The sequence below is a fragment of the Dipodomys spectabilis genome, unplaced genomic scaffold (genome assembly GCF_019054845.1).
Source record: "Dipodomys spectabilis isolate Male_0828 unplaced genomic scaffold, ASM1905484v1 ptg000076l, whole genome shotgun sequence".
Lineage (NCBI taxonomy): Eukaryota > Metazoa > Chordata > Mammalia > Rodentia > Heteromyidae > Dipodomys > Dipodomys spectabilis.
In genome coordinates this window covers 1,207,655-1,222,666 of record NW_024870753.1, presented here as the reverse complement: position 1 = coordinate 1,222,666, position 15,012 = coordinate 1,207,655, and the positions used below count along the sequence as shown (strand labels likewise).

Here is a 15,012-nt window from a genome sequence, read left to right as displayed (position 1 = left end):
TCCCTCAGCAATTCAGCTCAAGGCTAGCGCTCTACCACTTGAGCCATAGTGCCATTTCTGGCCTTTTCTGTTTATGTAGTGCTGAGGAATGGAACCCAGGGCCTCATGCATGTGAGGCAAGCACTCTACCACTGAGCCACCTTCCCAGCCCTATCCACTTTTTTTTACCTAATTTTTTTCTGCTCTTCCTCACAATTAGTCCAGATTAATTTTTTAAACAATTATATTCCCAAAGAACACACCGTGTAGCCCTGTTATGTTTTACAAATTTATTTATAGTACCGATAAGGATTCAAGTGTCTTCCATACAAAAATGTTGACATGTGGCACAGAGTTCCCTCCTCCTCTGGGACTGCGACATCATTATGAGGTCGCACAGGCCACAAAGGAGAAGGGCAGGCAGCCCTGGCCCATGGGGAGGGAGAGTGTCCAGCCCAGGCCATGTAGCATGGCAGCTAACCATATCCTCTGGCTCAGGACACAGAGACCCAAATCATTAACATTTCCATTCTGTATAGCCAGTAATTTACAAATCAGCATTACTTTCAAAAGATTACAAGGGTAAAACTATGTACCTCTTAGATAAGAATAAAGACATCTAATTTTAATTTTTCCCTTGATTTAGTCAGAACAGACATCAACTTTGACAGTGTTACAATGCCTGTGTTCAGACTTATTACTGAATCAAAGTTTTGAAATACATATTTGAAAGTTAGTAAACGCCTTAAAAGCATTTTACTGTGCAATTAAATCTTTCCATACAGATTTATGTTTAACCACTGCTATACCTTTAAGATCATAAGTTCTCCAGTTTCAGCATGAACATAAAACTCACAAGTACAAGATTCGGGTTCCAGTGGATTGTTTTAATTAGTTAAATGTCCTACTTCAACCATTTAGGTATCTTCTTTCACCCACACCAAACAGAAGTAATAATACCTTTTCGTAATTTCTCCTTCTAGGGAAGCAGACAGATGTGGTCACATTGTGCTAAAATCACTAAACACACATAAAGTCAGATACAGGAGGTTCTTGACACATAGCTCTCTTTTACTATTTAGGTGACACTTTATAATTTACTATATACTATCAGTACTACCAAAATTCAGTAGTTATACAAGGCAAATTACAATAGTAAAGCTAGTCTGAATAATAAATGCATCCACATTGGTTCTCATTTAATTATACTGAAAATAATTATAAAAATAGGAAATGTTCATGAAATTTTTTTTTTACTGTAGGTTAGGAGTTCTTGCCCATGTCAACAGATTGCCGGGCATCGGCCACTGCATCAGGCACTCGAACAGTCATATTGTCCATAGCTTTGGTCAAACAGACTTGGCAGCCCAGCCGTGACCTGTGAGAAGAGGGTGAAGGTTCGCTTTAGTATTCACGTTCATCAGTCACAAGGCGGTAAACAGTAGTTCAGGACATTCTTGTGTTTCCTTACCCACAGCAGTTAGGGAATTTATTAACCTTTTAGATTTTCATGAGATCAAAACAGATATAACCAGACTGTTTTTATCTAGTTATAAACTAGAGGGTAACAGACCATAAATACGAAACAGTCTGGTATGGCCAGGCTTCATGTTAGCCTTTATTTTCTATCTACAAATTGATTCAACAGAACTATTACCTTCTCGTGAGAAAGCTGACGAGCAATGAAATAAGCAGAGGACATAAGAGAACAGAAAATAATTAATCAACCCCAGATCATCAAAATGACTATAGAAAGTACACTTTTTAAAGCTTTTAGGTAAGAAATTTAGAACAAACGCATAGACATAAACCATCAATTTGAAGGGCATAATTTCCCCTATCTGTAGTTATCTCTGAGATCAAGCTGCATCTTTAAGCATCTTACAATCTCTGCTGTAAGTCATTTCAGACTTGTGAGCCTGGTTACAATACCATAAAGGTGTCTCTATGGCTAGTCTACATTTACTTAGATCCTTTTTAACTTTTTACATTCCATGACTCTCCTAACACAACTTTTTCCTTTATTTGCTTTTTCTTTTCACTTAGAATATTATCTATTCATACAAATACCTACAAATGTTAACTAAATAAAAGGCAAGCAGTTAGCTACAAAGGAACCCTCTTATTAAGAAACACAATTCTCAAAATAATACAGTCATTGGAAGTATTTTCTACATTATTCTTTAGGAGAGAAAAAAGGTGTTGACAGAGAATGTGTCACTGAAGGTGCTTTGGTATTCAGTATGTTCCCAGTCTTCTCCTCTCTATCTGTCTTCACTCTATCAAGTGGAAAATAAGAGCTGGGGACACAGCTCAGTGGCAGAGCACTGGCCTAGCACATGCAAAGCATGTGTTGTTCTACCCTGAGCACACAACAAAAGAGGGAAATAAACTCTGAGAAGAATGACTCTTTGCAAATGACTGTAGTTTGGTGAGGACTCAATGAAATCTCATCTGTAGCTACATCATACACATGATATTAATAAAGCTACTATTAAATTTCATTAGCCTCACAAAGTTACAGTTAAATAAAGCCCACCCTAAGTACCAAGCCCTCCCTGAAAGAGTGAAGCAACCAGAAATCTTCCTTGACTGCAACCAAGAATGGATAATTAAAAAATAGTAAGTATCACTCAACATCACCTGCAGTATAAATCTTACCATGTTTAAGAGTAACTCTACCTATTAATAATAAAAAATAAGCTGATTAATTTACTGTAATGTACACTAAGAAAAAGAACCAGACATCTTAACATTATCACTATTATATATTAAGTGTCTTTGAAAAGTCTGTTCTCTCAAACAGGTAAAATTTTCCACTGTAATTTTGTTCAATTATTATATCTGTCCTTCAAGAATACTATAAAAAGCATTACATTGAATTCCATCCTGCCCAATTGTGATAAATATTAATTCCTGGAGTAAAAATAGACGAAGAAGATGCATTAAGATGTAGAACTTACAATCCTTCTACTTTTTAAAAGGGAACCTTTGGCAAGGGTTCCACTTGGGACAGTGGAGAGAAATGCCATGCATGGATGGGTACACCTGCCACTGCTCCCTCCCCTGGGAGAGCACCCTCACAGGTGGGAAGGTAAATAAACACAAAGTAATAAAAGGTGCATCTTTCCAGCTCACCAGTATGACTGACGCTGTCTTTTCTTTTAGTACTTTTGTCTTTTTTTTGCTCACTCTATGCCCAGGATCTAAGCCATAGCCTAGCATGTAACAGAGACAGCCTAAATATGTTTTTGAATACAAATATTTTTCATCTCTTCCCTCCAAAGACAAGAGGAAACTCAATTGCAGTACATGCAACTTGGGGCAGATACACACAAACACTTTCTATTCCAATGGCCTGGGCCTGAAAAAGACAATCATAATAAGGACCACTCCTCGTCTTACCTGTCTGTTAGTCCATAAGCTAGATCCAGCATGTCATTCTCCTCATCGGTGATTGGATCTAATTTCTCATAAATGTGATCCTCAAAGATGAGGTGGCAGGTAGAGCAAGCCAAGGTTCCTTCACAGGCACCTACAAAAGCAACAGACACGAGCATACTCTCAGTGTCATACCACTGGAACCTGGACTACTGTGTTAATTTACTTTAACTTTTTTGTGTGTGCCAGGACTGGGGCTTGAACTCAGGGGCTGGGTGCTGTCCCTGAACTCTTTTGCTCAAGGCCAACATTCTACCTTTGCTCCATAGAGCCACTTCTAGTTTTCTGGTGGTTAATTGGAGATAAAAGTCTCCAGGACTTTCCCACCCAGGATGATTCTGAACCATGATCCTCAGCTCTCAGTCTGATGAGTAGCTAGAATTACAGGCATGAGCCACCAGCATCCAGTGCATATTTATTATTTAAATAAATGTGCCATGTTCCTGGTCCCTCTTTATGACCCTTTTTTATGTTCTCCTATAAAAGTCAACAAATTATACTTTCCTTATTTTTCTATACTAGAGGAACCTGAAATACAACACACTGTAAGACTCAGTGTAAAATCTGCACAGCCAGCATAAGAGGGCTGATCCTAACCCAGAGCAACTGGGGTCAGGCTGTGTTACAAGCATCATTACAGAATTGAGTCTGCAGCAGTCACAAGATGCCAGTCAGACAAGCAGTGGCTGCAGGAAATGCAGTCTCCTGACAACTCTATAATAAGACAGCAAGCTAATGGTACTTCGAGAGTTTGTCTTCTGAGATTTTACCTGTATGCTTTGTTTTTTTAATTGAGAATTCTAGAGAATAGTAAAGACATACATTGGGGGAGGGGGAACATTAAGAGGAAAACAATTTTTTTAAATAATAAAGATATGGTTGTAAATGAAGCCTGAACTTATAACCAGAAGCTATTTAAGGAAAAACATGACACCATTTGTGATCCTTTTCTATCTCCTTTTCAATCTATGTGCCTATGTGCCTTTTCTTTTTTTTTTTACTTTCTTTGGCCTTGCTACAGAATCTCAGTGGGAATGTAAGTATGGTGAAGGGACTCATAATTGTCATGTATTCATGTGTATACAGACATAGACACACATGTGAACTTCTAGTGATCACATATTATGGAAGGGGCTTCCTAAAGACTTGCAAAACTAGTTAGAGTCATGGCTCAGGAGAGAGAGTCTGTCTAGCAAGTGTGAGGCCCAGTAAAACAGGCTTAGGCAGAACAGACATTTAAGTTTCTTATAGCTCTATACCTACCTTTCAAATAATCAAAATTGCTTCAGGCCTCAGAGAACACAATGTTAGTGCCAGAGAATGGGAGAGAAGAGGAGGAAATGCTGCTGTTGAGATGGTAGACTCAGCTGCACAGGAGCACATTTCCAAACCCCTTGCACAGCACAGCATGGTGACTATAGTTAATACAATGTACATTTCAATATGATCTCAATGTCTCCCCACCAAGTAAGTGAGCCATTCCGCATTGCATACATACATCAAACATCACATCGTAACCCATAAATACATACATCATGACTGACAATGAATAATATCACATGACTTAGCACAACCTTAGGGACCCATTGTAGCCACACAACCACAAGCCCCTCCTTGATGTTAGTGTTTCATCTGCCATCCAACTTGTTTATACTGTCTTCATATCTTAAAGGAATATGTACTTTAGTAGGGCTCTTATTCTGTTGGCATTCTGACTAATATTTGGAGCTCTCTGTCTTAAATTAATTCTCCTAAATTAATTCAGAGCTTTAGCTTGCTACTTTGTACTCTTTTGAACTCCCAATGCTTACAATTCACCTGGCCTGACAGCTTAAAATTATAGGACTTTGCTTTTATTTGGTTTTCACTGTACTGAGGCCTGAATTTGGGACCTTAGCTTCATTAGGCAGGTACTCTACCTGTGGAGCCACACCTGCTACCCTTCTTTGCTTTACTTATGTTGCAGATAGATGCACACTTTTTGGACCACCAGTCTTGGACCATAATCCTCACACCCAAGTCTCCCAGCTTAGGCTGGGATGCCTCATCGATGCTATGCCTTATATGTTTAATGAAAAGTGGGTCCCATTAACTCTACTAGAGTTCACCTCAAACCACAATTCTCCTGATCTCTGCATCCTGAATAGCTGGGATTATGGGTGAGAGCCATCATGTTCAGCCAAAATTACAGGACTCTTGACAAGTTTTGTGACAAGACTGTGATTTTGCTAGAGTAATAATCTTGTTAACCTACACAATTTTAAGCCTAGGTAATTTTAAAATTACACTAGAATCTTAAGGTATAGTTGCATACTACTCTAAAGACTGATGGCTAATAAAATGTCACCTTAGTTTTATTTTTAAAAAAAGGAATAAAAATAATACAAGTTGGAGCAACCCTCTGAAATTCCTATCATAAATTATTTCTCAGGGAAAATTAGGTATCTGCAGACTGTGTACTTTTCCTGTCATATAATGTGAGTGCCTGATGACAGGAAGAGGTGGTTTCGTGTGTGCGCATCTTATGTCAAGATCATGATGCTGACAAGACAGGGTGCCCACCCCCACACCTGACCCCTTCCCTAACACAGGCCTAGAACACAGCTGCTTGAGAGTATTGTATGTAGAGTTATGCAAAAACACAACATCTAATTTTCCAAAGCAAAGATTGACCTAGCACAGTCAGAAATACATTAATAACCATGATGGGAATCAACACAGCTGTATATAAACATTATCAGGACCTCTCAATTTACATACCTTCCCCCAAAGCAGACAGATGAAGGGAAGACGTAATACAGAAGAAAAATCTCAATCTGAGATCCTATCCTAAAGCAAGGTAAATTGAATCACAGATGTGCAGCTGCCCTCTAGTGACAGAATACTGCAATACATGCTGAAAAGATCACATAAGGCATCTGCAGTAAGAATCCTTACAAATTTGTATAGCTTGCAGCATTCACAACTATCCATCTTCATTTATTTATTCACTCATTACTTCTATGCAATGAGGAGTACAGTGAGAGTGGCGTTATCCCTCGTTGGTCACAGGGACTGTGGCCGGTCGAGAGAAGACAGACTAAGGCAGACAGGAGGACAGTGGAGGGAGGACAAACACCAGGTAGCCAGTTTAGTGGTGCTGGGCTACTCAAAACAAGTTTACATGGGCCCAGGCTAAGGAGAGAAGCCTCCCTCAGGAATGGGTGATCCTCCATCACAGCGTCCTGCCCATCTCTTCCACGGCACTGGTCAGTCTAGAAATTTTATCTTTCCCCTGTTCCATTCAAGGAGGTATCATGTAAACTGAGAGTTAATGGATGAAAAGCAGCAAACACACATTTGTAGATAGGAAGACAATGAACTATCTGAACAGAGGGTAAAATATGTCTAAAATGCACAGAATGAAAAAAATCTGGTCTGAGTTTAAGCTAAGAAGAGGCTAGTATGGCAAGGTTGGGGAGAATAATAATACTAAATGGCATGGATTGTATAAGTCATTTAGGCCAGAATAAGAAACATGTATTTGACTTTAAATGCTACAGGCAGTCATTTAAAATGAGAGCTATGACTTCCCTGGTGATGTGCATCATGACCAATCACCTAGCCACTGGGCTCAAAAGCAGCAGCAGGTAGCAGCTCCAGGCCTGCAATGATTGACAAGTGTCTGGATAGAGCCAATAGAATATACTGGAAACACAATGTCTTGGAGACATGACTGACAGGAGGAGGCTGCTGGTTGCTGGGGGAGAGATTAGAAGATGCTCAGATTTCAGGCTTCAGTTGCCAAGCAGTGCTCATTACTCAAGCAGAAAATAGAAAGTGAAAGACTTTAAATCAATGCGCTTAAACTGATGTATGTGTGTGTGTGGCACAGGGTTTAAATTCAGGGCCTGGCACTTGCTTAGACATCTTGTTTACTCAGCTGGCATTCTACGCTTGAACCACACCTCCAACCCTACTTTTTGCTAGTTGTTTTGGAAATAAGAGTCTAGCAAAGTTTTCTGCATAGACTGACCTTGATCTGTGATCCTCCAGGTCTCAGCCTCTGAGAGCTGAGATTATAGGTGTGAGACGCTAGTGCCTAGCAAAACTAGTTTTCATATTTTGATACATATAATGAACATCTACTAACCAATACAAACAAGAACCCATGAAAAAAGCTGCAAAAAAATAACCCTGAGCATTTAATTCATAAAACAAATTTTCCTCAGTAACTCTATCCCCAGGAATTTACTGCAAGAAAATTCTAGAACATGAACTTAGAAAAGTACTCAAGATGCTCTCTTTAATATTTCTTATCATAACTGAAAGCTGGAAGCCACCTAAATGTTTAGAGAAAAGGATGCAGTAAGTAAATCATGGCATGTCTAGATAAAAGTATGTAGTTATTTAAAATGATGGTCACAAAAGAGTATTTAATGGCATTGTTTGTTAAGTGGCAAATGTATGGGGGGGGGGGGGGTTGCTAATGTCTAAACCCAGTAAGTTTTGTGTGTGTGCCACTGAAGGCTGAGGCACATTACACATGAGCAAGCCTAAAACTACATCACTGTCTTCAAGTGTTTATTAAAATAATCAAGACTGTTTCTTTAATGCCTTTGAAAGCATACTTTCTAACCTCTTTGCTAACTTAGTACCTCCTCCTAAATGAACAGCAGGGTTTCACAGTGATTAAATTTCTTCATCATGTGAGACCACGTGCAGCCTCCTTCCATAACTGCTTTGGGGTGTGCTTCCACATCACACCACCACTAAATGGAGGTTCAATTAACACTGTTATTAAAATTCAGATGAAAACTTCTCAACTACAACACAGCAGCACGATTCATGCACTTCTGTCAAAGCTAGGAGATACTTCTGTCAGCCCAAGCAGCTCTGCCATATGTAATGAGCTCAAAATTCACAACCACAACGACAGTGAACTTTAAAACTAAGCAAATCTCCCTGACATGTAATAAATGTGAAAAGATTCACAACACTTTAGAAGCTAGTATATATTGTTTTAATATTTTATATTGTTTTCACTTCATGCAATTCATATTTGCACTAAATGCTACTATGTTTTTTAAAGCACATGGAACTTTTCCAGGAAGATTTGCAGGCAGGTCAAATAGTGACAGTACTTGGGGAGGAATTCTGAGGAATTCAAGCCTGCTTTGCTTCCCCGGTGACCACAAGGCTGCTGAATTTCACAGCCAAGCCACAAATACTACAGCGCTTAACCACAGTTAACACAGTGGTGGGTCCTCTGCTAAGTCCTTCACTTCCCAATTTTTTTTTGTTGTTGGTGGTGGTGGTCATGAGGCTTGAATTCAGGGCCTGGATGCTGTCTTTTGCTCAAGGCTAGCACTCTACCACTTTGGACCATAGTTCCACTTACAGTTTTGTGGTGGTTCATTGGAGATAAGAGTTATACAGACTTTCCTGCCCAGGCTGGCTTTGAACTGGGATCCTCAGATCTCAACCTCTTGAGTAGCTAGGATTATAGGCATGAGCCACCAGCTCCCATCTTTCACTTCCCAATTTTTAAGAACTCTGTGAGACTAGAACTATTACCCAAACCTACAGAAGAGAAAACTGAGATATAAAGAAGATAAACATTTCATGGCTAGTGACAATGATGGCTTGTGTACCATAGTCTGTCTGACTTAAAAGTGATACATATTACCTTTCTATATATTATGTACATAATTCTATCTCCTTTAATTGTGAAAAAATAATTCAGTAAACATTTTCAGTTAAAAGTGTAGCCAAGCCAGACATGGAAGCACATGCCTATAATCCCAGCACTTGGGAGGCTGAGTAAGAGGATCTCAAGTTTGAGGCCAGCCTGAGCTACTGAGCGAGAGACCCTGCCCTCAGTCTGCAGGAAACAATTAGGTAACAAATGAAGCCATAGGAGATTTCTGGTCACTTGGTCACTTATAAAGATTACAATAGTATCACTTTCCTATTCCTTACAAATGAAAACTCCAACACATCCTGAATTTCAGTATTTTATTTAGTAATCAACAGGTTAGAATTTCTCAAAAACACCAGCTGAAACCTATTCACTGGCTTCAGGTTAGAATTTCTCAAAAACACCAGCTGAAACCTATTCACTGGCTTCACTTATGAATTTGAAGGAGCGTTCTATACTCACCGAAACCATCAATATCCAGATTATTTTCAATCACAACATCTAGCAAAGAGTCACCAATTTTTCCTTTGGTTGTTAATGTTTCACCGTCACGGTTTATAAAGTGGATTGTTATTTTATCTTCGGAGCTGGAAAAGAAAGCAGTTGCTTAGTATTTCTAGGAACTTTAAACGATGAGAGAGAGAGAGAGAGAGAGAGAGAGAGAGAGAGAGAGAGAGAGAGAGAGAGAGAGAGAGAGGAGAGAGAGAGAGAGAGAGAGAGAGAGAGAGAGAGAGTGTGTGTGTGTGTGTGTGTGTGTGTGTGTGTGTGTGTGTGTGTGTGTGTGTGTGTGTTATCCTTCACCCATTGTTTACTTTTACATTTAATTCTGCTGCACACAGAGGAGATTTCAACCAAGCTGAGAGGGGTGTGCTGTCCTACAGGTCTCAGCAGGCTCTAATGTGGGGAGCGCTGCATCTGCAGACAACCCTAGAGGGGGGAGGGTGGGAAGAGATGAGCGGGTGGACAGACATGGGGTAGGAGTATTTCTCAGTTAGCAGGAGACTCTACTGAGAAGCATGGTAAAACCAGAGCCCACAATCCTAAAGAGGTGGATTGTCAAAAGATCCCATTCAAGATAACCCAGGCAGAAAGTTAGCAAGACCTCATCTCAACCAAGAGGGATGTGGTGGCAAATACCTCTAACCCAGCTATGTGGAATGGATGACATAGGTAAATAGTTTGTGACCCTATCGGAAAAATAACTAAAGCAAAAAAAGGGGGGGGGTGTGCGCTTAGGGGTGTGGCTCAAGTAGTAAAACACTAATCTAGCAAATCAAGGCCAAACCACAGCATAGCCTAAATTTTTTTAAAGTAGAAGAAAAACAAGACAAAAGGACTTGCAGACAAGGCTGAAGAAGTGCAACTCCTTGTATTGAACTGAGTGAACTCACCATTACCACCAAATATATATACACACACATATACATTTATGTGCATATACATGAACATATCTGTGTACATATGCATACCTACGCATATATTTGTATATGTATATGTGGACATGCATTCTTATGTTATACCGGAATTCGGGGACCCCCAGAAGACCACCAGAGACCACGATCAATGTAAGCAACAAAGAGCTGGTTTATTGCAAGCTCGAGCTTGGTCCTCCGCGCACATGGTAACCGCGCACATGGTAACCGGTAACCGGCACTAAGAGGCCCTGAGCATAGAATCAGCACAGTTTTTATAGTATTGAACAAACAACTTCAAGGAACGTGTACATAAGAAATTACATTGGTTAACATTTACATTTAAAGCAAGCTAAGCTGGGCAAATAATGATTGGTTGACCTTTACAGAAAAATGTCCTTGGACCATAGTTTGACTGAAAAACGGTTACGAGTCACACCTGGACCAACAGAATGCATGGCATATCTCGCCCTGGGCTCTGAAGTACGGGTTGGTCAGAAACTCTTAGTCCTAGGTGGCTGGGGGGGCAACACCACTTGGGGGCTAACACCTGCCTTAAGCAAACGCCATCTATGGCTCCAAGAATTGTGCATGGCTTTCTGTCATAAATTCCTAACATTGGGGCTAAAGTGGATCACGAGTCAAGTCGCAGAACTAAGATGGAGTGTTAAACAAAAATGGAGTTGCTTAGGTTTCTTAAAACACTATATTTCTTCCCTAGGGCCTTACTGCCCCGGCCTCCCGGAAGAGCGTTGCAGCTGTGGGGATAATTCTGAGGACTTTGCAAGCTTGGTCAAGGCTGTAAACTCTTTGAAGTCTTTTTTTTTTTTTTTTTTTTTGAGGGGGGGGTCCGGTTGTGGGGCCTGAACTCTGGGCCTGGGCGCTGTCCCTCAGCTCTTCAGCTCAAGGCTAGCACTCTACCACTTGAGCCACAGCGCCACTTCCGGCTTTTTTCTTTTTGCTTATGTGGTGCTGAGGAATCGAACCCAGGGCCTCAGGCATGCAAGGCAAGGGCTCTACCACTGAGCCACCTTCCCAGCCCTTTAAGTCTTTTTTTTTTTTTTTTGCCGGTTGTAGGGCCTGAACGCTGTCCCTCAGCTCTTCAGCTCAAGGCTAGCGCTCTACCACTTGAGCCACAGCGCCACTTGCGGCTTTTTCTGCATATGTGGTGCTGAGGAATCGAACCCAGGGTCTCATGCATGCAAGGCAAGCACTCTACCACTGAGCCACCTTCCCAGCTCCCCTTGAAGTCTTTTACTAAGCAACTCTAGGCTCCCAGGCTGACATTCCACTACTGAGTAACTAAAACCAGTCACAGTTAAAATCATACAAAAACCATAAAATCATCTAGCACAAAGCAATTCGTACAGAAGCAAAAATGAGCAGTTAGTAATCATAACTTCTAATTTCTATTACATTAAGCATTAATGGTACTCCATGCCTTTTAATAAATTCATTCAGGGGTGCTTGCCTACTTTGATGAGGGCAATCCAGTTTTCTGCCTCTTTCACTCCACTCCTCAAGGTTTTAGCAGAGTTTTTAGCAAGCAAAGGTACAGACGGTTCTTCACTTACATGTGTGTATTCCAAATAATATATTCAGAGGAGACACCTCCCACTTACAAAAGCATACATGTTCCCTTACTAGTTAAGGTAGATAGAATCCCAGTTCTTACAAAGCTTACCAAGCAGGAAGTACAGCCCTCAAAGGCTAGTGCCCTTTGGCTCACAGGCCGCAGAAGGTGGGGAAAGCCAGCCGGGCGCTGGTGGCTCAAGCCTGTAATCCTAGCTACTCAGGAGGCTGAGATCTAAGGATCGCGGTTCAAAGCCAGCCCGGGCAGGAGAGACCGTGAGACTATCTCCAATAAACCACCAGAAAACCGGAAGTGGCGCTGTAGCTCAAGTGGTAGAGCGCTCGCCTTGAGCTGAAGAGCTGAGGGACAGCGCCCAGGCCCAGAGTTCAAGCCGCACGACCGACAAAAAAAAAAAAAAAAAAAGAAGGTGGGGAAAGCCAGGAAACGGGGGCCAAATAAAATCCTGCTCGCCTTCCCCAGGATCTCCCGCACGGTGTATGAAACGACACCCGCCGAGCCGGCTCAGTAGGGGGGTAACCAGGCCTAAGTCTTCCCAAGGAGAAAATGGACAGCAGACAAATCGCAGACTCTCCTTCCAGCGACACCTACACGCCGCAGTCAAAGAGCCGGCGGAGGCCTTCGGCGTGTAAACCTCCACCGTGTGACCTCGATCCAAAACGGCGAAAACCCCCGGGCACAGAGCCTCTGACCCGGCTAGGCAACTCGGCCCCCGTGGGCCAAAGGCAAGTTCCGGGTGTCGCCCGCGTACTCCGGGCCGGGTCTGTCCCGGGGGTCAAGTGCGCGACCCGGCTCCGGTCCCAGCAGGGGGAATCTGGCAAGGTCACCACAAGGTCAACCGTAGCTCAGACCCACAGGGCGGGGGGAACCTGGGGCACCCGGAGGCGCGGGGCCGGGAGCGGGGCACCCCCGGGTCTCCACGGCCCGTCCGCAGGGAATGGCTCCGGAAGGAATTAGCGGCCAGGCGCGGGGGAGGCGACGCCCCCAGCGGCAGGCCGGGGAAGCGCGACGCGGCCGCCGAGCGAGAGGCCCACCCGCCCCGCACGCGCCCCGGCCTCACCTGCTCCACGTCTGCGCCGACACGCTCAGCGGCCGGCTTCCCCCGGGCACGACGCGCGCCCTCGCGCGGGCTCCGGCGACGAACAGCCAGCGGTGGGCCGGGCCGCGGAAGGCCGTGGAGGCGGCGGCGCGCAGGACCCGGGCGCCCCCAGCGGCGGCCATGGCCCCGGGTGTGTGGGAGCTGCCGGAAGCGAGGCGGACCACCGGGCGGCGGTCCCCAGAGGGCGGGGAGACGGGGGTCGCCGCGCTGACGCTAAGGGGCGCCGGACGGGCCGCGCGTGTTGCTGCTCCGAGCGGACGCCCAGCGCGCCGCCGACCTTCGGCGTGACCTATAAACCGGCCCGCTCCGAGGTCGGCCCCGCCCCTCCCGCGGAAGACCCCGCCCCTCTCTTCCAGGCCCCGCCCACTCCCTTTCCTTAGGGGCGGGGCGACGTGGGAACGGCCGGTTTTGCTTTAACCTTTGGGCTTCAAGTACAAAAATTTCATTTATTAAAACAAAATAATGTCACCTTTGTGAAGCAACCATAGACACGTCAAATATTTCAAAACGTGGAATAGTTAAATGACTTAAATAATCTACCTTTTCAGTGATTTTTATTTACTCAATTTTAAACCTAGTCAGTGTGCTTCTGTATTTTATAAAAAGATAAAGCACTTGGTAAAATGGCTAGTTTGCACCAGCTAAGAAATAGCACTTAGCCTTGTCTAGATGTAATGATTTTATTTTTTTTTATTTATTTACTTTTTTTTTTTTTTTTTTGCTTATGTGGTGCTGAGGAATTGAACCCAGGGCCTCATGCATGCAAGGCAAGCACTCTACCACTGAGCCACCTTCCCAGCCCCGAGATGTAATGATTTTAAAAAACATAAATTCAATATGTCCTAGGAAAATCTGCAAAACACATAAGGAATTATAGCCCTTACGAATATAAATGCACCTTCTAGTGATTATATGAGTCAAAACTACCCAAATTTGAAAAAGTCGCTTCTTTAAAATGTCATAATAGGCCTTGTTTTGAAAATGTTATTATAAATAAGAAACATCTTGATTAAACCACAACATCAGCATTTCTTAACAAAAAATGTAGTATTTACATGGAAAGGTGGGCATATCTTATATTCAAGTTTTCAAGTTTGATCACCATTAAAATATTCTCTACAACTGATAAAAACTACACAAAGTAAAATGATGAGGTAATATATACTTTGAAGAAATTATTTGAAACAACACTTAAATATCCTCAATGCCTAAGCTGTAGAAGAATGCTTTTAAAGGTCCTCCATCATGATTATGACATGTATCTTGGTTTCTTCGTCTTAGTCTTTTAAAATGTGCCTAGCAGGAACGATTCATTTCAAAAGATAAAGCCAAATAGAATATCTGGAGGCAAATACCCAGTAAAAACAATCTCTGGTTAATAACTAAATCTCTCTCTCTCACTCCCCACTCCCTAGAAAAACAAAACAGTGTACAGCAACAGCTATTCTGGGCATATCAAATAAGGACGGTAAGAGATTTTGGAAAGTTTCCAAATGCCAATAGAAGTTATGCATAATTATTTTACAATTATGACTATAAAATTATAGATTGTTACAATCATGAATAGAGTTAGGGCTGCTAGAGAAGGTAGGTCAGACAAATGCTGCGTACACAAAATGAGAATTGGGAGGAAATTTTCTTTTGTTCGAATGAAATTTCTAAAACCAGAAAAATGAATTGTAAAATATACTTCATTGTATTTAGTATGTAATGAAAAGAGAGGCTTTGAGATCAGAAAAAAAAAGGCAATGTTCAAACCCAAGGTCTACCACATAAGCAATCCAAGACCTTGGATAAATTTTTCTCTCCA

General features: G+C 42.3%; 1 protein-coding gene across 1 annotated transcript; it reads right to left on the bottom strand.

Moving 5' to 3' along the window:
* Positions 1 to 254: 254 nt before the first annotated feature.
* Fdx1 (ferredoxin 1) lies at positions 255 to 13,468 on the bottom strand. The gene is made up of 4 exons (XM_042682927.1): positions 13,164 to 13,468; positions 9,563 to 9,687; positions 3,385 to 3,514; positions 255 to 1,357 (listed from the first exon to the last, which is right to left on the bottom strand). Exons 1-4 carry the CDS (start codon positions 13,322 to 13,324, stop codon positions 1,243 to 1,245), a joined length of 531 nt encoding a protein of 176 aa, XP_042538861.1. The 5' UTR covers positions 13,325 to 13,468; the 3' UTR covers positions 255 to 1,242.
* Between the last annotated feature and the right edge of the window lie 1,544 nt (positions 13,469 to 15,012).